The sequence below is a fragment of the Cannabis sativa genome, chromosome 8 (genome assembly GCF_029168945.1).
Source record: "Cannabis sativa cultivar Pink pepper isolate KNU-18-1 chromosome 8, ASM2916894v1, whole genome shotgun sequence".
Classification (NCBI taxonomy): domain Eukaryota; kingdom Viridiplantae; phylum Streptophyta; class Magnoliopsida; order Rosales; family Cannabaceae; genus Cannabis; species Cannabis sativa.
Genome location: NC_083608.1, coordinates 14,013,224 through 14,036,343, shown reverse-complemented (window position 1 = coordinate 14,036,343; position 23,120 = coordinate 14,013,224). Strand labels below are relative to the sequence as shown.

General features: G+C 31.0%; 1 protein-coding gene and 1 long non-coding RNA gene across 3 annotated transcripts; both read left to right on the top strand.

Annotated features, from left to right (window-relative positions):
* Positions 1–14,467: 14,467 nt before the first annotated feature.
* On the top strand, positions 14,468–16,664 carry LOC133030157 (uncharacterized). Its single transcript, XR_009684007.1, has 2 exons — positions 14,468–14,942; positions 16,461–16,664. It is a non-coding gene; the product is annotated as an uncharacterized LOC133030157 (long non-coding RNA).
* Positions 16,665–20,581: 3,917 nt separating this feature from the next.
* LOC115700842 (vesicle transport v-SNARE 12) lies at positions 20,582–22,893 on the top strand. Of its 2 annotated transcripts, none has more exons than XM_030628507.2 (5): positions 20,582–20,903; positions 21,117–21,175; positions 21,270–21,458; positions 22,080–22,250; positions 22,412–22,893. In XM_030628507.2, the coding sequence occupies exons 1-5, from the start codon at positions 20,807–20,809 to the stop codon at positions 22,565–22,567; spliced, it is 672 nt and encodes a 223-aa protein (XP_030484367.1). In that variant the 5' UTR covers positions 20,582–20,806; the 3' UTR covers positions 22,568–22,893. The 2 variants fall into 2 exon arrangements, with proteins under 2 accessions (XP_030484367.1, XP_030484368.1); XM_030628508.2 differs by having other exon boundaries at positions 20,597–20,903; positions 21,122–21,175.
* Positions 22,894–23,120: the final 227 nt, after the last annotated feature.

The following is a 23,120-nucleotide window of genomic DNA, read 5'->3' as shown; positions in this document are numbered from 1 at the left end:
CTACAGGATCGCTAGGATTTTCTTCATCAAGAGTTAAGATTCCTAATTCGATTCTTCCTTCCAATCGCATCAGAGTTTCTTGCATTTTGTGAGAGAAATCTTCTTGGGCCGCCATTTTCGATTTAGCTATAAACTAATTTTTTAGCCATCTTAGAGATTGCAGAATTCAACTCATCATGTTCACCTTCTTTACTAGTTTTGTTGTCTTCTGGATCAATAGGATCACTATCCTCGGTTTCATTTACTTCATCGATAGGATCATCATAAACACGTTACACATCATGTTAATCTTTATTCACATGACGACTAGTAGCCTCCGTAGGATCTCCATTGATCCTTATTGTTGTTTGAGCATTGGGATCAACTTTGTGTTGGGTCTTATGCCCTAAATAAAACTCATTTCAATATAATCAGATTTACTTATTAATATAGATCAGAAATAACATTTAATGTTGCATGGTTCACATGATTTATTTCATGATTATATGTACATAATGTATAAATTCATCTGAAACCCTTTTCACATACTTGATCCTGTTTATTGTGCCGTCAACACATTGGAAAGTAAACATGACTATGTGAATAAAGTTTCCTAGATTTATCAGACATAGGGTTTTACTGATATGATAATCTACAACAGAGTTTACTTGCATTTGGAGAAGTGCTATGTTCTTTCCAGAGCATTGGTTAAAGTAAAGCTCAGGTTGGATGCATGGAGTATGCATCGGAAGGGACCGATATTGAACTTTGACTTAGATTTATTAAACTTAACGTAATATCTATTCAAGTCAATATCGCCTAGTTGATCCTAGATCAAATGATCTTAATCCTGATATGATTAGGCTCAATCTCGAGAGGCTATTCGTGTTCTTTGATTTGTTAGTTAAGCCTACTTTTAGGTCAGGGTGATACGTACATTTTGGGAACACGGTAGTGCAATTGAGTGGGAGCGCTAGCATAAACATGGAATCTATAGCTTCTATCTGCGAATAGTAAGCAAAGGATGATCTCCTTTGAGCTTGACCAAACGAACATAAATGGTGGAGTACTCATTTCACATAAGCTGAAATATCATTTATACATGGTTAAGTGTTTTAAGGATAAAATACATTGTAGGGTGTAACGGTAATCTAATCCCTTTATAGTGTAGATCATTCATATAGAGGATCATTGATCAAATTAGGATTATAACAATAGATAACTAATGATGTGTCTATATGGTGGAACATATAGAGCATTCTATATACTGAGAGTGCAATTCTAAGTTCTATGCGTGGATTCAACGAAGAATTAATAAGTTAGTGAATTTTAGTGCTAAATTCTTGATCTACTTATTGGAAGCTTGGTTATATAGACCCATGGTCCCCGCACTAGTTAAGATAATATTGCTTGTAAGACTCATGTAATTGGTTTTGATTAATCAATTATAATTCTCAAATTAGACTATGTCTATTTGTGAATTTTTCACTAAGTAAGGGCGAAATTGTAAAGAAAGAGTTTTAGGGGCATATTTGTTAATTATGATACTTTGTATGGTTCAATTAATAAATATGATAAATGACAATATTATTTAATAATTATTTATAGCTATTAAATAGTTAGAATTGACATTTAAATGGTTGAATTAGAAAATTGGCGTTTTTGAGAAAATCAGATGCAGAAAAGATAAAACTGCAAAATTGCAAAAAGTGAGGCCCAAATCCACTATGTAGGGCCGGCCACTTTTGTAGGGTTTTTCCCTCTGATATTTTCATTATTTTAATGCCAAATAATTCAAACCTAACCCTAGTGGAGTGCTATAAATAGATAGTGAAGGCTTTAGGAAATTTAACACTTTTCTTCTGACACTTCTGATTCAGAAAAAACTGAGCCTCTCTCTCTCCCTATCTTTGGCCGAACCCACTCTCTCTTTCTTCTTCCTTAAATTTCGAAATTACCTTAGTGTATGAGTAGTGCCCACACACAGCAAGTGATACCTCAATCATAGTGAGGAAGATCGTGAAGAAAGACTTTCAACAAGAAGGAGTTTCAGCATCAAAGATTCAGAGAAAGAGATCCAGGTTCAGATATTGATAATGCTCTGCTACAGAAAGGAATCAAGGGCTAGATATCTGAACGGAAGGAGTCATTATATTCCGCTGCACCCAATGTAAGGTTTCCTAAACTTTATATGTGTTTATTTCATCGTTTTAGAAAGTTCATATTTAGGGTGTTAATCAACATACTTGTGAGTAGATCTAAGATCCTGGTAAAATAATTCCAACAGCTGGCCTCAGAGCCATGGTAATTGATTTACTTGCAAGAAATTTGGACTTTAAAACGATTGTTTGTTTGTTTTTGGATGGTATCATGTTGTATTGAGTGTTATTTGATGATTGATTGGTATTTGTGAATTTTCGTTAAAAATAATTGAAAATCTGTTTCTGGAATTATTTTTATTGGATAGTATGGAAAAAATTAAGCAAGTTACTTTTTTACAGAATTCAATTTCGATTTAATTTGAATTAGTTATGATTTTTTGAAGATTCGAAAAAAAACGGAGTTGTGCTGAAATTTTCCTGCGATCGCGAAAACTGTCCGTACAACTCACAATTTTTTCGTTTTTCTTCGTTTTTTCATGCTTTTTCATGGAATTAACTTCTGATTTTTTGTGTAGTTCTGTATTTATAGTATTACTATTCCTAATTCAACTCTAATTATCATAATGAATTAATTTAATATTTTTTAAATTTAATTCATGATATTAGTGTAATTTGAATTTGAAAATATTTAGTATCTATCTTTTTTGCTTAATAATCTATCTTATTTTTAAATTTGATTATATCTTATCTTATTTTTATATTTAAGGTCAGATTTTAAACATTTTAAATTAATTTTTTTTTTTAAATAATTTGACCTTATTTAAATATAAAATAAGATAACTATAATCATGTAATTTTAAAAGATGTAAGATATTTTGCTAACTTTTAAATTTTGTTATTTTATTTATTTAAATTACATTTAAAATCTGAAAAAGATATTCATTAATCTTTTTTAATTTTTTATTTAATTTTTATTTATAAAATAACATTTAATTTTTAAAAGTAGTTAGCAAATTTTGAAATGATATTTAGGTTGGTTGAAACCTAATTTTTCAAAATTTTAGGTTTAATTTTAAATTTAAATTTTTTTTAGTTTCGAATTTTTTCAAAATTTTTTTTAAAATTTTTCGAAAATTATTTTTTTTATTTAATTAATTATTTCGAAATTAATTATTTAATTTAAAATTAAATAAATCGTACATCCAACTATCCAGCTAACCTTGTTGCAGGAGTATGTGTTTTAGCTTGTGTGTAAGTTTTCAAAACCTATTATTACTTGATTGCAAATAGTCATGGTTACTTTTTGCCAGATCTAATGATCTGATGGCTCCCTTGGTCAAGTAAATAATTTGTAACAAGTATATTTACAATCTTCTTTCATCTGTGTATGACCTAGCAACATGATAGGACCCATCCAAAGTGTGCCTGTGTGAGCCTATGTGTTTAATTTCATTATAGATGCATATAGGTTGCTGTTGCTAAATAAAATGTCATAGTTCTTGATAGATTTTATTTAGGCCCATTTAGTTTTTGGGTTTAGTCAATTAATAACAGTTGTTCATTTTAAGGTTAAATTCCTCTCTTTTGGGCCTTGTGTGAGAGTTGGGAGCCATAGTAGTGGGTACGACATACTGAACCCAGCACCCCCTCACATGAACCACCCCAATCGTGAAGGCCCATTTGCCTGATTTGAATAACTGTACTAGGTTAATTAAACTAGTTTAACATAATAAAATTGATTAGCAACATAATTAATTTCATTTATTTTGAAATTAATTTAAGAAACCCATAGTTTAAAGAATTTTATATTCTAAGCTAAACTATATGTATTTTCTTGTATTTAATTAAATATAAAATTATAACCATCTAGATTCTTTCTGAAGCTTAATTTAAATTTTTCATTAAATATTCCTATTTAAGTTGATATTTAGTTATCTACAACTAACCAACTTAAATCTGAAGATCTTTTGGATTTAAAATTTTAAAATTAAGTTGAGGAATTTTAGGCATTGGTTATTAAGATTCTTTAGATATTTTTTAAGTTAATATCTTTTCAAATATTAACTTAAAATAGAATATTTTTGAATTAAGTGGTTACAACTTAATTTTGATATTTAATTAAATTTAAATTTGAAAATATTTAAGTTCTAGACTTTTTCTAATACAACTTAAATTAGATATTTTTTTCAAATTTTGTGGAAAAGATACTTAGTCAAATAAGATATTTTCTAGATAGTTATTTCTAGACTACTTATTATTTCTAATATTAAATAGGAAAATATTATACATTGTGAAATTAATTATTTAAATAATTAATTTTGGTACAATTTATTTTTTAAGTATATTTTGTCCTAGTATTAAACTAGAGATTAATAATTAAGCCTTCTCTACACTTAATTATTTATTTCTTGAATTTAATACATTTAATTAATTTGAAAATTAAATATCTAAGTTGATTTTCATCATGATACTTAAATATTTCTTTTTCATGACACTTAATTAAATAGAAAATTATTTTTAGTTGAAATTTATTTTTTCAACTAAATTTAAATAATTTTCAAAATATATTTTTTTTATTTTATTAATCAAATTTCGAAATTGCATTTCTTAAATGCTGGAATTTCGAATTTTATTTGAAAAATAGATTAAAGTTGTAAATTATTTATTTTAATTTTGACCAATTTAAATCAATGATTTTTTCATTAATTGATTAATTAAAATAAATAAAGTAAAATATATTTTATTAGAAATTTAATTAATTAGTCAAAGGAAAATCTAGATAGGTGATATTTTTGCTAAAAGTATTTTTCTAGTGTATTTAATTAAATAGAAAATTAATGTTTAAGTTGATTTTCATCATCATACTTGAATATTTGAAATTTTTCTTATATATTTAATTAAATTTATATTTAGAATTTTTCATTCTAAATTGGAAATTTTAAATAAATATATATTTAAAATAAATAGATTAAATAAAGAGAATCAAAGAAAATACAACTCTCTTTAAATAATGAGCTTTATTATTAAGATATTCGATCTCCATTGTGGGTTTTACACCGCGTTTGTTTTAGTGAGTAATCCTCCCTAATGGAGGAACGTTCATTAGCAATTTCACACCGTTTAATCTCGAATGATAAGTAGTTTGTAAGTGTTTTGTATGGTATGGATCACCCTAATGGTGGCGACCATACTTGACTTGCAAATTATGAAACAATGGTGGAAGCTCATAAGATAGAATTGCCTTGACTCTCGTCTAAACGGGACAACGCTGAATTCCAATCTTGATCGAATAAAAGGTTGCTAGAATGTTTAACATTTTAGATGAGCTGACAACTCTATTCAATGAATGGTAGCTTTGACTCTCGCCTAAACGGGACACTGATATCAGTTTGTTGAAAACCTTGGAAATTATTTAGGATTGTATGTTTTAGTATTTTCACTTGTCATTCCTACTTGCTATATGCTTATAATTTCTGAATTGTGTATGAATTTATATTGAAACATGTTATTTTCTGTTATTAAGTTGTAGTTTAATTTCGAATCTTCATTGTTGGTCTAACTTGGCTTGTTTATCTAATGAGATAAATCCCTAGTGGATTTTCACCATTAGACATACATAATAGTGTTAGATCTCGAAAGATAAATATTGTATATGCGACATCTAGCTGTTCATCAATTGATGACACCTTAGACTAGTATTTTTACGATATGAAACAAGAAGATTGTATAAATAAGATTACTTTGACTTTCGCTAATCGAAGTATCGTTGGATTCTTATTTTAAACGAAATTATCCTAATTCCTCTTAGCTTATTCATTTCGAATTAGCTCAATAACATATCATTGGATGAATGGTCTATAAATCATTTCATGTCATTCTATATTTTCTCTTAAGAAATTAAATGACGCATATGATTATAATCCCGAAATTCTATTCCCAATTGATATAAATCCTCAATCTTAGAAATCTCCTACTTGTATGGGCAAATCTGACTTAGAGTTTGTATTAGTAGTGCTGGTCCAAGATAGAATTACTCATTATATTTGGTATAAATTTAAGTCTTTGACTTTAATTTTAGATTACCAATAGAAATTTTCTTATATTTCTAATTCCAGAATACAATACAGTTATACTTTCTCAAGTGTTTAATATCCATCTTATAATAATGGATTAAAACTGTATGGAATATGAGTTAGGTATTCTGTGACCAGGATCCACTTGCAGTATTCTAAGAACTCGTTGATGTAACTAAACCTATGTCATCAAAAGACACTACCATTTTTTTTAATCTATGGCATTTGTATCTTGTTCATAGTGGATTTGACAAGATCAATCTCTGCAAAGAGTTAATATGCCTATATCCACTGAAAGTAGTTCATCTAATTCGCAGATGGATGTACATTCAGGGGTGGATATGAGTTTTCGTTGTATTCTTAAAACGATAACTCTAGATTATATCTTTTAGCAAGAAATTTGAAATGTTTGAAAAATTTCATTAATTTCTAGCAATGGTTAAAACCATTAAGGTAAGTGGTTAAAGATCTTGCGAACTGATAGGGGTGGAGAAATAGTTAGTAGATATGCAGTTCAAAGATCATTAATTTGATTTTTGAATTATATCCAAACTTACCTCCCCAGAAATTTCGAGTTGCATGTTGATGATTAGTTACTAGTCGTTGCCTAATTCCTTCTATGGTAATACAATTTTAGAATGATGTAATGGTTGTATACTTAATGTAAATCATTACTAGATTCATGGATGACCTAATCAAAATCTTAAGAAAAGCTAGAACTGTTAACCATGGTTTGTTAGCTATTCTAAGTGATTAGGGGTGGACCATCCCATTGTCAATAGATAAGAAAGTGTTTGTTCAAACAAATACTACTTTTCTAAGAAAATGACTAAGTCTGAAAATAAAGTAGCAAATAAAGGAGATATAATTCTTGATTCCAAAAGTGTTCTATCATCTTATTTGACACATGATGATCCCACTGCCTCTGTTGTCTTGTCACAACCGAAGAGATCAATACCATTTAGTTTTCTTAGACATAATTCACGGTACCTTGTTGTAGCGGGAGAGTTTCTAGGAACTCACCTTCTTATGACTTGGGAGACACTAGTGATTAAAATCCATTGTGGGTTTAAACAAGTAATGGATTGTCAAGATAAGAAACTAAGAAAAAAGCCAAAAGAACTATGGTTTAATCCAGTCACATGGAATAACCTAAAGTTTTCTATTACAAGGACATAAAAGGAAATTTTCGTTTATAAGTCTATTCAATGGACTTAACAAACTTCCTGTTCCTAGTATTATAGGTTTGAGTTTATCTAAACCTATGGCTTGTGGTATACCTGGTAATTACTTACTCTAATGCAAGCAACTTACTTTAGTAAGATGCTGAAGCATTTTCTTTCTAATGGCAATCTATAGAAGCTTCACAACTTCTTAGGCATAGATTTTATTTATCTAAGGAAAAGTCTCAACTATTCCAGAAAAGATAAAGCCATGAAAGAATTTCTTAAATCAACAGTGAGAGGTCGTAGACATGCTTTAGTATGCCTTAGACCAGACACCTGCTGTTGAGTGGGAGTAATGAGTAGGTATCAGATTAATCCAGGAGAAAAACATTGGAAGACAATCAAGTAAATCTTAAGATTAAGAAGAGGAACTATATGTTAGTCTATAAGGGTGTGTTTAAAACTCTAAGACTACACCATATCAGATTTCGAAATTTGCCTTTGTGCTAGTAAATCTTTCTGATAAGATGGTGGTTACTCTGGGGGTGGAATAGTGATTTTGGAGAAGTGTAAAAACCTATCTGAAGTCTCTAGGTCTACCAGAAAGGGACTGAATGTTAAAGCTGCAGGAAAGGTACTTATTCAGTCTAAGGAAAGTTCTATACATTTTTGGCACCATTCCAAATTGCCTTAAACTACTAGTGTTAATTTCCTGATTAACCAAAAGTAGTTGCCAAAGATATAGAATCCAGTATCCGAAGAGAGTAGACATATAGAGAGGAATTTCACATTATCAATAATTTTGTGATTAAGGAAGAGTAATGGTGGAGAAAAGGTTGTGGTTAATTCAACCTTTCAGATCCTATTACGAGGAGTTTACTACTACTACACTTGATTTGTATATCAAGGTGTTGAGATTATTTGAAACACACTATTTGTTTTATATTAGTGCAAGTGGGAGTTTGTTGGGTCTTATGCCCTAAATAAAACTCATTTCAATATAATCAGATTTACTTATTAATATAGATCAGAAATAACATTTAATGTTGCATGGTTCACATGATTTATTTCATGATTATATGTACATAATGTATAAATTCATCTGAAACCCTTTTCACATACTTGATCCTGTTTATTGTGCCGTCAACACATTGGAAAGTAAACATGACTATGTGAATAAAGTTTCCTAGATTTATCAGACATAGGGTTTTACTGATATGATAATCTACAACAGAGTTTACTTGCATTTGGAGAAGTGCTATGTTCTTTCCAGAGCATTGGTTAAAGTAAAGCTCAGGTTGGATGCATGGAGTATGCATCGGAAGGGACCGATATTGAACTTTGACTTAGATTTATTAAACTTACCGTAATATCTATTCAAGTCAATATCGCCTAGTTGATCCTAGATCAAATGATCTTAATCCTGATATGATTAGGCTCAATCTCGAGAGGCTATTCGTGTTCTTTGATTTGTTAGTTAAGCCTACTTTTAGGTCAGGGTGATACGTACATATTGGGAACACGGTAGTGCAATTGAGTGGGAGCGCTAGCATAAACATGGAATCTATAGCTTCTATCTGCGAATAGTAAGCAAAGGATGATCTCCTTCGAGCTTGACCAAACGAACATAAATGGTGGAGTACTCATTTCACATAAGCTGAAATATCATTTATACGGGGTTAAGTGTTTTAAGGATAAAATACACTGTAGGGTGAAACGGTAATCTAATCCCTTTACAGTGTAGATCATTCATATAGAGGATCATTGATCAAATTAGGATTATAACAATAGATAACTAATGATGTGTCTATATGGTGGAACATATAGAGCATTCTATATACTGAGAGTGCAATTCTAAGTTCTATGCGTGGATTCAACGAAGAATTAATAAGTTAGTGAATTTTAGTGCTAAATTCTTGATCTACTTATTGGAAGCTCGGTTATATAGACCCATGGTCCCCGCACTAGTTGAGATAATATTGCTTGTAAGACTCATGTAATTGGTTTTGATTAATCAATTATAATTCTCAAATTAGACTATGTCTATTTGTGAATTTTTCACTAAGTAAGGGCGAAATTGTAAAGAAAGAGTTTTAGGGGCATATTTGTTAATTATGATACTTTGTATGGTTCAATTAATAAATATGATAAATGACAATATTATTTAATAATTATTTATAGGTATTAAATAGTTAGAATTGACATTTAAATGGTTGAATTAGAAAATTGGCGTTTTTGAGAAAATTAGATGCAGAAAAGATAAAACTGCAAAATTGCAAAAAGTGAGGCCCAAATCCACTATGTAGGGCCGGCCACTTTTGTAGGGTTTTTCCCTCTGATATTTTTGCATTATTTTAATGCCAAATAATTCAAACCTAACCCTAGTGGAATGCTATAAATAGATAGTGAAGGCTTCAGGAAATTTAACACTTCTCTTCTGACACTTCTGATTCAGAAAAAACTGAGCCTCTCTCTCTCTCCCTATCTTTGGCCGAACCCACTCTCTCTTTCTTCTTCCTTAAATTTCGAAATTACCTTAGTGTATGAGTAGTGCCCACACACAGCAAGTGATACCTCAATCATAGTGAGGAAGATCATGAAGAAAGACTTTCAGCAAGAAGGAGTTTCAGCATCAAAGATTCAGAGAAAGAGATCCAGGTTCAGATATTGATAATGCTTTGCTACAGAAAGGAATCAAGGGCTAGATATCTGAACGGAAGGAGTCATTATATTCCGCTGCACCCAATGTAAGGTTTCCTAAACTTTATATGTGTTTATTTCATCGTTTTAGAAAGTTCATATTTAGGGTGTTAATCAACATACTTGTGATTAGATCTAAGATCCTGGTAAAATAATTTCCAACACTTTGTCCATCGACATGTCCTAGTAGTGACGACCATATTTAATTCGGGTGAGTCCATGATTACAAGATGTTTCGTTAGAGGTATCACTGTTTTCTCCAACTTTAAATGAAAGCACTAAAATTTTTATTGAGTTTTTCAGAAACCAATAATTTAAATCTAATAGCCAAAGAATAATAACTCGAAAATAAAAGAAATAAGAACACTCGAGAATTTTACATGGTTAGGGCATTAACTAGTATAAGTCCATGAGTCAATACCATTAAGTTAGGTTACAAAAGCCTTAGGGATTACAAGAAGGTATGAGTCTTCTCGGCATGTGAGTAAAAAATTTCGAACCCTTTGCATGTAGGGTTTGTTGAGAATTTATAGTCCACATAGGTCATACTAGTTACCCATTTTCCCCTCAAATAGAAGTTTACAAATAATATATAAACTTTGGACTTATTTGGTGAAGCCTGATCCATGGGGTACCTTGTGTATGCTGACGTGGATACCACATCACGATGTTGGTTGTCAAAACTGTGTCCTATCTTCATAAGGATTAATGCCACTCATTACTTGATTGTCAATTACCATTTTTTCTTATTTAGAAAGATTTGATCTTCAATCTGAGATTCTAGGGAGACAATCCCTAATCTTATGCGATCTGGCAGTAAATAGGAAACTATACTGGGATCTCACCTAGACAAGTTGCTCATTCTTGATTGGGCCCGTTGTTGGGCCTTATGTATTTAAGCTATATTTATTATGGAAAATTCACGTGTCCCTACCTAGAAACATGAATAACATAATTATGCTCCTTATGCTAGGTTTTATTTTTTTACCGTTAAATTAGCATTTATTCTCAAAAATATTAAGTTTACTTAAGAAACCTAAATTATTCTAAAAAAAAAAATCAAACTTTATTTTGTTTACAAACACATATCTTAAGAAATTAAACCAAAATTATTAAAAATTAAATAAATAATTTAAACAAACTTAGATTTTGTGAAGAAGAAATCAACCTTATTTATATTTCTTATATCTTAAAAAATAAAGAAAATATTTAGAAATTCAATAAAAATATAAAATTATTTTTTAAAAAAATTAGAACTTAAACTAAAAAAAAATGTATGTTTATTTAAGTGAATTTGGATTTTTAGAGATAGAAATAGACTTAAACGTGTTTTTGTAAAATTTAATTTTTACGAAAATTGAATTTTTAATATACTTTTTTTTTATCAAAATAAATTTTTTAATAAAAAATAATTAACTAGAATAATCACTTACTTTTTTAAGATCTAAATTAATTTCTGAAGATTCATTAAAAAAATATTCAATCTTTTTTTTTTTTGAGGGAGGTACAGTTTGATAATTGTTAAAGTTTAGGGGGCAAAATTGCTAATTTATAAAGACACATCAACATTTAAAATGAATAATGGAATAAAACCTAACATAATGATTAATTTTTTGTAAATTTAAAAATTCAAGAATTTTTTTAATAAACTATATATTTTTGTTGGGTTTTATGCCCTAAATAAAACTCATTTCATATAATCAGATTTACTTATTAATAAAGATCAGAAATAACATTTTATGTTGCATGGTTCACATGATTTATTTCATGATTATATGTGTATATAATGTATGAATTCTTTTTAAGTCCAGAACATATGAGTTGGTTAAAGATTATAGTGTTGTCAGCACAGTGGAATATAATCTTTATTATATGTTCAAAAGTTGATTCCCTGATTTGTCAGAACACTGGATTTAGACTGACATGGTATAATCAGCGATAGGTATTCTTACACCTTGGAAAAGTGTTATGTCCTTTCCAGGACATTGGCAAAGTTTACCAGTATCGGATGCATGGAGTATGCATTGGACTGGACTGATATTGAACTTTGAATTAGATTTTGAAACTTACCGTAAACATCTATTCAATTCAATATCATAAGTTGATCCTAGATCACATGATCGAAATCCTGATATGGTTAGGCTCAATTTCAAGAGTATTATTCGTGTTCTTTGATTTGTTAGTTAAGCCCAGTTTTGTATCAGGGTAATACATACATTTTGGAAACACGGTAATACAATTGAGTGGGGGAGCGCTAACATAAATATGGAATCTATAGCTTCTATTTGGCAAATAGAAGTAAAGGATGATTTCCTTCGAGCTTAACCAAACGAAGATAAATGGTGGAGATCTCATTTCACTTAGGTGAAATATCTTTTATTCAGGGTTAAGTGTTTTAAGGATAAAATACATTGTAGGGTGTTACGGTAATTTAATCTTGTACAATGTAAATCATCTATATAGAGGATCATTGATCACATTAGGGTTATAACAATGGATAACTGATGACGTGTCTATATCGTGGAACATATAGAACGTTTCTATATGACTGAGAGTGCAATTCCAAGTTCTAAGTGTGGATTCAATGAGGAATTAATAAGTTAGGGAATTTACTTGGTAAATTCGGTTCGACTTATTGGAAGCTCGGTTATATAGACCCATGGTCCCCATACTAGTTGAGGCCATACTGCTTGTAAGACTCAGTTAATTGATTTTAATTAATCAATTAAAATTCTAAAAGTTAGACTATGTCTACTTTATGAATTTTCACTAAGCAAGGGCGAAATTGTAAAGAAAAGAGATTTTAGGTTTATTTATTAATTAAGATATTTTATATGTCTAAATTAATAAATATATTAAATGGCAATATTATTTGATAATTATTTCCAAGTTATTAAATAATTAGAATTGGCATTTAAAAGGTTAAATTGGAAAATTGGCATTTTTGAGAAAATGGGAATGATAAATTGACAAAATGGGAAAGTTGCAAAGTGAGGCCCAATACCCTTTGTATGGCCGGCCCTTGCATAGGAAATTCCATTTGTAGTTTCCATTATTTTAATGCCATGCAATTCTAACCTAAACCTAGAGGGTTTTCTATAAATAGAAAGTGTTGGCTTGAGGAAACTAAGACACACATCTTTGATCACTTTGTTTCTCTCAGAAAAAGCCTCACACGCCACCTTCTCTCTCTCTTTTCTTCTTTGTATTTTCGAATTCCCTTGAGTGATGAGTAGTGCCCACACACATCAAGTGGTATCTCAATCATAGTATGGAAGACTATGGAATTTCTGCATCAAAGAAGGAGAAAAGAAGATCCAGGTTCAGATCTTGGTGATGCTCTGCTACAGAAAGGAATCAAGGGCTAGAGATCTGAACGGAAGGAGTCATATTATTCCGCTGCACCCACTGTAAGGTTTTCTAACTTTATATGTGTTTATTTTCATTGTTTTAGAATTCATATTAGGTTGTTAATCCAACATACTTGTTAGTAAATCTAGATCCTGGTAAAATAATTTCTAACAATTTTAGGGGCAGAATCAGATAGTATCGAAAGTTCAGTAAAGAAAAGTTACTAATTATTTTATAATTTATCAAAGATTTGATGCAATTTTTCCAATCTCACAATACAATTGTCTTTTTTTTTTCATGGCAAACCTGTACCAAACTAACCATTATATTGTTATGGCTAATTAGTAATTTTTCCCCCCGAACTTTGACATGTACTAATCATGTCCCCTGAACTTTTTTTTTCCTTAAAAATTCTCCCTGAACTATTAAAATTGTTAAATTTAAGGACTTTTGTCTAATTTTAGTAAAAAAATTCTAACATAGATGAAAGTTCAGGGGGCATGATTTTATACATATCAAAGTTTGAGGGGCATGATTTGGTAGATATCAAAGTCTGGGGAGCATAGTTTAGTACATAAACAATCACTGAAACAGTAAAATTGAATGAAATTAGACAAAAGTCTTTAAATCTATCAATCTCAATAGTTCAAGGGAAATTTTTAACTGCCAAAAAAGTTCAGGGGAATAATTTAGTATATGTCAAAGTTCGAGGGGAAAATTTACTAATTAGCCTATTGTTATTATAATTTAATGAAATATTTGTTAAAAAAATTGAATAAATAGAAGTAATTTGCGGTGCCTAAGTTTAACTCTCATTTAGAGATATATTTGTAATTTTAATTTTTAAAAATAATAGTACTTAAATTATATTTTTGAAACTTTCGTAAATAACTGACTGTTAAATATCAAGTCAATGATCATATAATAGTACTTGATTAGTCCAAATTATTAAATTTTTATTTTTTATGTATTATAATTTTAAATATACTAATAAAAAAAATGATATATGGATAATGACTTGACACTCAACGCTTAGCTACATATGCAAGTTTTAAAAATATAACTTAAATATTAATACCGTTAAAAGTTAGTGGAAATTACCTGTACTATGAATTTTTATTAAATGTTTAGATATATATGGATAAATTTTAATTTTAAGTAAGTTATGGTATTTTTCTATTTTAAATTATTATGTGGGTTTTTTTTTTCCATTTTTTTAACTTTTTTTTATATTTTTCCAGAAAACTATTTTCTCTCTTACCTCTTTGTCTTCTTCTCCACCATTGTTCCTCTTCACCTCTCTGTCTTCTCCTCCATCTTCACCTCTTTCATTCTCAGGCGAAGCTTCTTCTAAAACTCATCTCCATCGTCTTCGTCTTCTCCCATCTTCACTCATTTCCTTCTTGGATTGGTGACAACCAGGTGTGAGTTTCTTCTCAAGCAGAGTTAGGGTTCTATTCCCTTTTCCGGCGAAGCTAGCTTGTGGTTCAATTCCGGCGAAGCTAGCTTGTGGTTCAATTCCGACGAATCAAGTTGTTCAGGCAGAGGTGGGAAATCAAAAATGGGAGAAGGTAAATCTGAGCATCTCCTTCCTAGTGTGACTGTTAGTTCTTTCCATCAAGGTGGGCTGATTTTAATTATCATATTTCTTGAAAAATTAGAATGTTTGGATGTTGGTGCCAATTCTCAGGCTCTAATTTGTGATGCTAGTAAATGAACAATGAACATTGATTTTTTTTAGTAACTTTTTTATGGTGTCATACTTTTTTACATGCTCTAATAATTTCTTTATAACTTTTTTCATGTCTTATGGTTTTTACCTTCTCTGAATATCATTAATTTCATACCTGTATAGCATTGATGTGGGTCATGGTGAGTGATAACCATAGCTTTTTCTTAGATGTTGTCTGTCGCTGTTTTCACAAACTGAACCGAGTACCAGAGCATTCTCTTTTGTTTCTTTTCTCTCATTAATGACGAATTTGCTACAACATGATCTTGAGAGTATAGATAAAACATTACATTGTATATACACAACTATAATTCATACACGCAAGAGTTCTTAAGGTAATCTCCTTTTTTTCCTAGTATACTCCATTCTATATTGGAGGCATAAAACCAAGAATAAAACAACGTATTGAATCAGTCTTAGCATCTCCATATATATTTTTTTATATAAAAATACATATATCATATTACCAAAATGAAATTTTGATAAAGACTAAGATGTGCAAAACTAAAATGTAAAGCACAAAACTTGATCTGAGCAACATAAGCCTTTGCTGACTTTCATTTCGGCCACCAGAAGAATAAGGGTTCTTGTAATTAGGTTCAACAATGTAATCAGAAGAAGCAGACCCCTTCTCTGATGCACTTCGTACAAACCGATTTCTTGTTGCATTCACTTCTACACTGCTACTTTCAAGCTGCCTCCACACACCATTCAAATTTGCTAGTTCCATCCCTTTTATATGAATTTCACTTAACAAGCCTTCTGCTTGTGCCTGTTTCGAAGCCAGCTGCTCAATGAGGCTGTGAAGCTGCTTATCCAATATCATCTCTCTTTGTGCTGGGGTGGGTTTCTCTTTTCTCATTTAATGCTTGGTGTGAACGTTTTATATCTTTACTTGTTTTATTCATTCCTTTTGAGAGGGATCAAAGGGTTGCTTTCATTGCCATTTAATCATTTTATTTACTTATTTTTTCCTTTTTAATGAGTGATTAAGCAAACATTTTTCGAATTCGCCCTAACTCCAATTTATTACATGTAACGACTTCTCACCATTCTTTTGCAGGTTCTGTTGTAGATTCCTACTTTTAATCCCATCTTTTTGTTTTGTTCCCCTGTTAAGAAGTTCATTCTTTTGGTTCCTCGATTTGTTCTACAGTTGATTAATGTTTTGTCTTTATCCCTTGAATAGTTGAATTTGCATTATTCTCTTCTACTTTGCTAGGTGAAAAAAACTTGTCCTTTAGTTCCTTTTGCTGTATGTTTGAATTGGTTTTTTCTTTTCCTTTATGAAATGGCTTGATGTTAGAACCTTCTTGTCTTGAAGAATTCTATTCTGTTTTTTCTTGACCATTTGCAGAATATAATAGCTTCATATTCAGGAAGGTTGAATAAATTTTTTGGCAAGTTCAAAGGTACAACAAGTAGTACCTTGGTATGAGATCTCAGCATTGTCCCAATTAGTGTTATTATTTCATTTTTGATCAAATTTCCAAGATCAAATAATGAACAATTTTTTGGAATATGTACACCAGACACTTTGTAATTTAGTAGCAGTTACTTTCATTCCACTCTCCTCCATAATGAATTAAGGTTTTAATAAAATTTATTCTCCAAGAAAATTACAAGTACCAGGTCACTTCCTGATGCAAAAATAAAAAATAAAAATCATTTAACAAGTTACTTTATAAGAAATTTAAGATAACATGTTTCTTTTTAACACAACAAAAACAGTCTTACTCAAATGTAAAGTACTATGTTACATTCAGAGGCAATATAAAACCCTAAGATTGAATTAGCAGGTAATTTTTTTTCAAGACATGATATTTTTTTCATACAAATTGCAGCCACAAGAAAACAAACACACCATATTCAAATGTAAAGTACCAGGTTACTTTCAGAGGCAATATAAAACTTTAAGATTGAACTAGCAGGTGATTTTTTTCAAGACATGGTATTTTTTCCTGTAAATTGCAGCCACAAGAAAATAAACACAACCATATTCAAATGTAAAGTACCAGGTTACATTTAGAGGCAATATAAAACCCTAAGATTGAACTAGCAGGTTACTTTTTACAAGACATGGTATTTTTTTGATATAAATTGCAGCCACAACAAAACAAACATAACCATATTCAAATATAAAGTACCAGGTTACATTCAGAGGCAATATAAAACTCTAAGATTGAACTAGCAGGTAACTTTTTTCAAGACATGGTATTTTTTTTCCTATAAATTGCAGCCACAAGAAAATAAACACAACCATATTCAAATGTAAAGTACCAGGTTACTTTCAGAGGCAATATATAACCCTAAGATTGAACTAGCAGGTGACTTTTTTCAAAACATGGTATTTTTTGCTATAAATTACAGCCACAACAAAACAAACACAACCATATTCAAATGTAAAGTACCAGGTTACATTCAGAGGCAATATAAAACCCTAAGATTGAACTAGCAGGTAACTTTTTTCAAGACATGGTATTTTTTTCCTATAAATCACGGCCACAACAAAACAAACACAATCATGTTCAAATGTAAAGTACCAGGATACATTCAGAGACAATATAAAACCCTAAGATTGAACTAGCAGGTAACTTTTCTCAAGACATGGTATGTTTTTCCTATAAATTGCAGCCACAACACAACAAACACAACCATATTCAAATGCAAAGTACCAGGTTACATTCAGAGGCAATATAAAACCCTAAGATTGAACTAGTAGGTGACTTTTTTCAAAACATTTTATTTTTTTGCTATAAATTACAGCCACAACAAAACAAACACAACCATATTCAAATGTAAAGTACCAGGTTACATTCAGAGGCAATATAAAACCATAAGATTGAACTAGCAGGTGACTTTTTTCAAAACATGGTATTTTTTTGCTATAAATTGCAGCCACAACAAAACAAACACAATCATATTCAAATGTAAAGTACCAGGATACATTCAGAGACAATATAAAACCCTAAGATTGAACTAGCAGGTAATTTTTTTCAAGACATGGTACTTTTTTCCTATAAATTGCAGCCACAACACAACAAACACAACCATATTCAAATGCAAAGTACCAGATTACATTCAGAGGCAATATAAAGCCCTAAGATTGAACTAGCAGGTGACTTTTTTCAAAACATTGTACTTTTTTGCTATAAATTGCAGCCACAACACAACAAGCACAACCATATTCAAATATAAAGTACCAGGTTACATTCAGAGGCAATATAAAACCCTAAGATTGAACTAGCAGGTGACTTTTTTCAAAACATGGTATTTGTTTGCTATAAATTGCAGCCACAACAAAACAAGCACAACCATATTTAAATGTAAAGTACCAGGTTACATTCAGAGGCAATATAAAACCCTAAGATTGAACTAGCAGGTGACTTTTTTCAAAACATGGTATTTTTTTGCTATAAATTGCAGCCACAACAAAACAAACACAATCATATTCAAATGTAAAGTACCAGGATACATTCAGAGACAATATAAAACCCTAAGATTGAACTAGCAGGTAATTTTTTTCAAGACATGGTACTTTTTTCCTATAAATTGCAGCCACAACACAACAAACACAACCATATTCAAATGCAAAGTACCAGATTACATTCAGAGGCAATATAAAGCCCTAAGATTGAACTAGCAGGTGACTTTTTTCAAAACATGGTATTTTTTGCTATAAATTACAGCCACAACAAAACAAACACAACCATATTCAAATGTAAAGTACCAGGTTACATTCAGAGGCAATATAAAACCCTAAGATTGAACTAGCAGGTAACTTTTTTCAAGACATGGTATTTTTTTCCTATAAATCACGGCCACAACAAAACAAACACAATCATGTTCAAATGTAAAGTACCAGGATACATTCAGAGACAATATAAAACCCTAAGATTGAACTAGCAGGTAACTTTTCTCAAGACATGGTATGTTTTTCCTATAAATTGCAGCCACAACACAACAAACACAACCATATTCAAATGCAAAGTACCAGGTTACATTCAGAGGCAATATAAAACCCTAAGATTGAACTAGTAGGTGACTTTTTTCAAAACATTTTATTTTTTTGCTATAAATTACAGCCACAACAAAACAAACACAACCATATTCAAATGTAAAGTACCAGGTTACATTCAGAGGCAATATAAAACCATAAGATTGAACTAGCAGGTGACTTTTTTCAAAACATGGTATTTTTTTGCTATAAATTGCAGCCACAACAAAACAAACACAATCATATTCAAATGTAAAGTACCAGGATACATTCAGAGACAATATAAAACCCTAAGATTGAACTAGCAGGTAATTTTTTTCAAGACATGGTACTTTTTTCCTATAAATTGCAGCCACAACACAACAAACACAACCATATTCAAATGCAAAGTACCAGATTACATTCAGAGGCAATATAAAGCCCTAAGATTGAACTAGCAGGTGACTTTTTTCAAAACATTGTACTTTTTTGCTATAAATTGCAGCCACAACACAACAAGCACAACCATATTCAAATATAAAGTACCAGGTTACATTCAGAGGCAATATAAAACCCTAAGATTGAACTAGCAGGTGACTTTTTTCAAAACATGGTATTTGTTTGCTATAAATTGCAGCCACAACAAAACAAGCACAACCATATTTAAATGTAAAGTACCAGGTTACATTCAGAGGCAATATAAAACCCTAAGATTGAACTAGCAGGTGACTTTTTTCAAGACATGGTATTTTTTTACTATAAATTGCAGCCACAACACAACAAACACAATCATATTCAAATGTAAAGTTCCAGGTTACATTCAGTGGCAATATAAAACCCTAAGATTGAACTAGGAGGTGAACTTTTTCAAGATATGAGAGTTTTTTGTTAAAAATTACAATCACAACACAACACATTACTATGAGAACCAAAATAAAAACCTGAAATTAAAATTCCTTATCATTTTTCCTAAATAATATGTTAACTACGTCAAGAATGTAATCAAATTCAATAGTTTCTCACCTTTGTTTATTTTGACTTCAGATTTTATTGATTTTCTTCATTTCTAGTAGGAACATGAACAATAAGATGAAGAATGATAATCACACCAGAGGAGAAGGAAAGAAATCAGAGAGAAATCGGAGGAGAAGGAAAGAAATCGTTGAGAAATCGGTGGAGAAGAAGAAAGAATCGCACGATAGGTGAATTTGGATATTTTGGGTGTGAATTTTATAAATGGAAATATCCTTTTATAGGTATTCTATTTTTTCCATTTTTTATTTTTTTTTTCCAGATTTTAAGTTTTTTTATTAAATGTCCATATTTTTCAAAATGCATTTAAGAAATTCCATATTTATAAAAAAAAACTCTAAAAGTTAAACTTAAATATTTATTTGTAGTAAGTATTAAACTTAAGTATTATACCGCAAATTAGTCTGTACTTTTTTTTTTCAAGTACCCGAACCGTTTTGGTGGTAAAATAGAATCCAAGTACCCGAACCGGACGCTCATTTCATCCATTTGGCAACCGTACAGTTTTGTCAGTTCCAATTCTCCCTTACCTTCTCCAACTGTCCAGTATCCACCCACCCTCACAGAGTCACAGATCGCATATCGTCCCAGATCCTACTCCTTCCGATCTTCTCCGTACGGCAAATCAAAATTGGGATTTTCTGACGCCAATTGAATAATCAAAGAGTCCCCTTTTTGGATTGGGTACACTGAAGATGAGCGAGGTCTTCGAAGGTTACGAGCGTCAGTATTGTGAGCTCTCCGCTAATCTTTCTAGGAAATGTAATTCAGCTGCTGCTCTTTCTGATCATGGTAATAGCATATTCAATATATATTCTTTTAGCGTTTCAATGATTTTTTAGTTTTTATTATATACATATATATTTTAATGAAAATTTCGTTCGATTTCGATGTAAAGTTTTTGGGTCAACAAAGGGTTGAATTTTGCAATTAGGGTTTTATTTGGTAGAGTAATGATCACACTTTGTTTTTATTGTTCTTCTAATTGATAAATACGACTTGCAGAGCAGAAGCAGCAGAAGTTTGTTGAGGTTAAAGCTGGTATAGATGATGCCGATGTTCTGGTGATCTTGGCTTCTGCCTTTTTTCATTTTGGTAATGATTCTCTCAGCTTTGAGCGGTTTTTGATCTAGCTTTTGATCCTTGTCTTTTTGTTAGATTCGGAAAATGGACTTGGAAGCAAGAAGTTTGCAACCGAGCGTGAAAGCTGTACTTCTTGCTAAATTAAGGGAATATAAATCTGATTTGAATCAGTTGAAAAGAGAATTCAAGAGAGTAACATCACCTAATGCTAATCAGGCTTCCCGGGAAGAGCTGTTAGAGTCTGGAAATGCAGATGTTCATTCGGTATTTCTTTGAATCAACAAATTGTCTTGTTTAGTGTTACTCCCTTGATTTTATGTTGTGTTGTTTGATATGCTGTTGTCATTTGTTCTCTGATGCTTTCCTCTACGCCATCTTGATCAATGAGTTTTGTGTATGTTTGATGTGTTCTCCGCTTTAATCTCTGCTTCATTATCACTATAATCTCTTTTTGAGAAATTTAGCTTTGTTGTTCAGCATTTGGTTCTTCCGCCTGGCATACCATTCAAAATAATTGCGCTTCACACTTGAGCACTTGAACTTTTCCTGCCTACAAGGGTTCCTAGTATTTATCAGTAGAATTTGTTACTAGTTATTTCTATAGCTTCTTGGTACGCAACCACACACCTCTTTGATTACTACATTACATCCTATCACAGACATGCATAGTCTAAAGTATCTCATGGATATGAGAGAGATTAGACAGTTTTCGGTATATCATTTTATTGTTCTATTGATCTTCTAAAGTTGATTAGAACTCTGTACAAATAGCAGGCCTCTATTATTTCTGTTTACAACATCAACATTGACATGTTAACGATATGAGTTAGACGAATCCGGTTTCTTTGTTTAGTTGATCTTTGTCTTTATCAACAACTCGTGCAGGCTTCTGCTGAACATAGGGAGAGAATGGCAATGTCAGTGGAGAGGTTAAATGAGTCGAGTGACAGAATTATGGAGAGCAGAAGGACCATATTGGAGACTGAAGAGCTTGGCATCTCAATTCTCCAAGATTTGCATCAACAACGTGAAACTCTTCTGCATTCTCATAATAAAGTATGCACACTACGAGATTTTTTTCCTTACAATCCACTGTCACTTGGACTTGATCTGTAGTTTACTGTCTTGTGTGAAACTTGGGAGATTATTCCTTTAGGATCCTGACTCATTAACAGCATTGGTTTGTGATGCTGAACTTGTTTATGTTTTTGTTGCAGCTTCATGGAGTTGATGATGCCATTGACAAGAGTAAAAAAGTTTTAACTGCAATGTCCCGAAGGATGACCAAACACAAATGGATTATAGGCTCAGTCATTGGAGCTCTTATTTTTGTAATCTTCTTGATTCTATATTTCAAGCTTTTTCACAGTTGACCACAACAAGTTGTATTCACAATTCGTAAGTACACAATTGGTCATGTTACCCTCACGAATTCTCCTGCCTTCATGGTGTGGTTTGTTGAATAGTTAGTGCATTGCCTGAAGTCATTATGCTCTTGTGTTTATTTCATGGTACTCATGCTTTTTGTGAAACATCACTTTTCATAAGATCGGCCAGGCACTCAAGGGGCAATGTTTTCAATCTTGAATGAATTCACTTGAAAACATAGTTAAAAGGAAAATGCTTATTTGTGTTTTTCATTGGACTGTTTGATTTGATTTCTATATAACATGACCATCAGAAGTTACACTGGAAGAAACATCATAATTTTCTACATATTGTTCAGTTATTTCAGTCTTTCGATGTTTTTGTTTTCGCGTTTAAGGTGGCTTGTCGTTCCCATTTGCTTTTTTTTTGCTAGGTTTATTCCCATTCTTTTATTCTTAAAGAGCATTGTTACGAGCCTATGAGGTGAGACTATAATGTGTTAGCCATTTTTATAATTTTTATTAAAGTAAAATAAGTGAGATTAGATATTAAATTGCA

Bases quoted from the DNA above. Each gene is read 5' to 3' on its own strand.
- LOC115700842 (XM_030628507.2), top strand. From the start codon at position 20,807: ATGAGCGAGGTCTTCGAAGGTTACGAGCGTCAGTATTGTGAGCTCTCC. The intron at 20,904-21,116 runs GTAATAGCATAT...TACGACTTGCAG, and splicing joins TGCTGCTCTTTCTGATCATG to AGCAGAAGCAGCAGAAGTTT. The intron at 21,459-22,079 runs GTATTTCTTTGA...CAACTCGTGCAG, and splicing joins GAAATGCAGATGTTCATTCG to GCTTCTGCTGAACATAGGGA.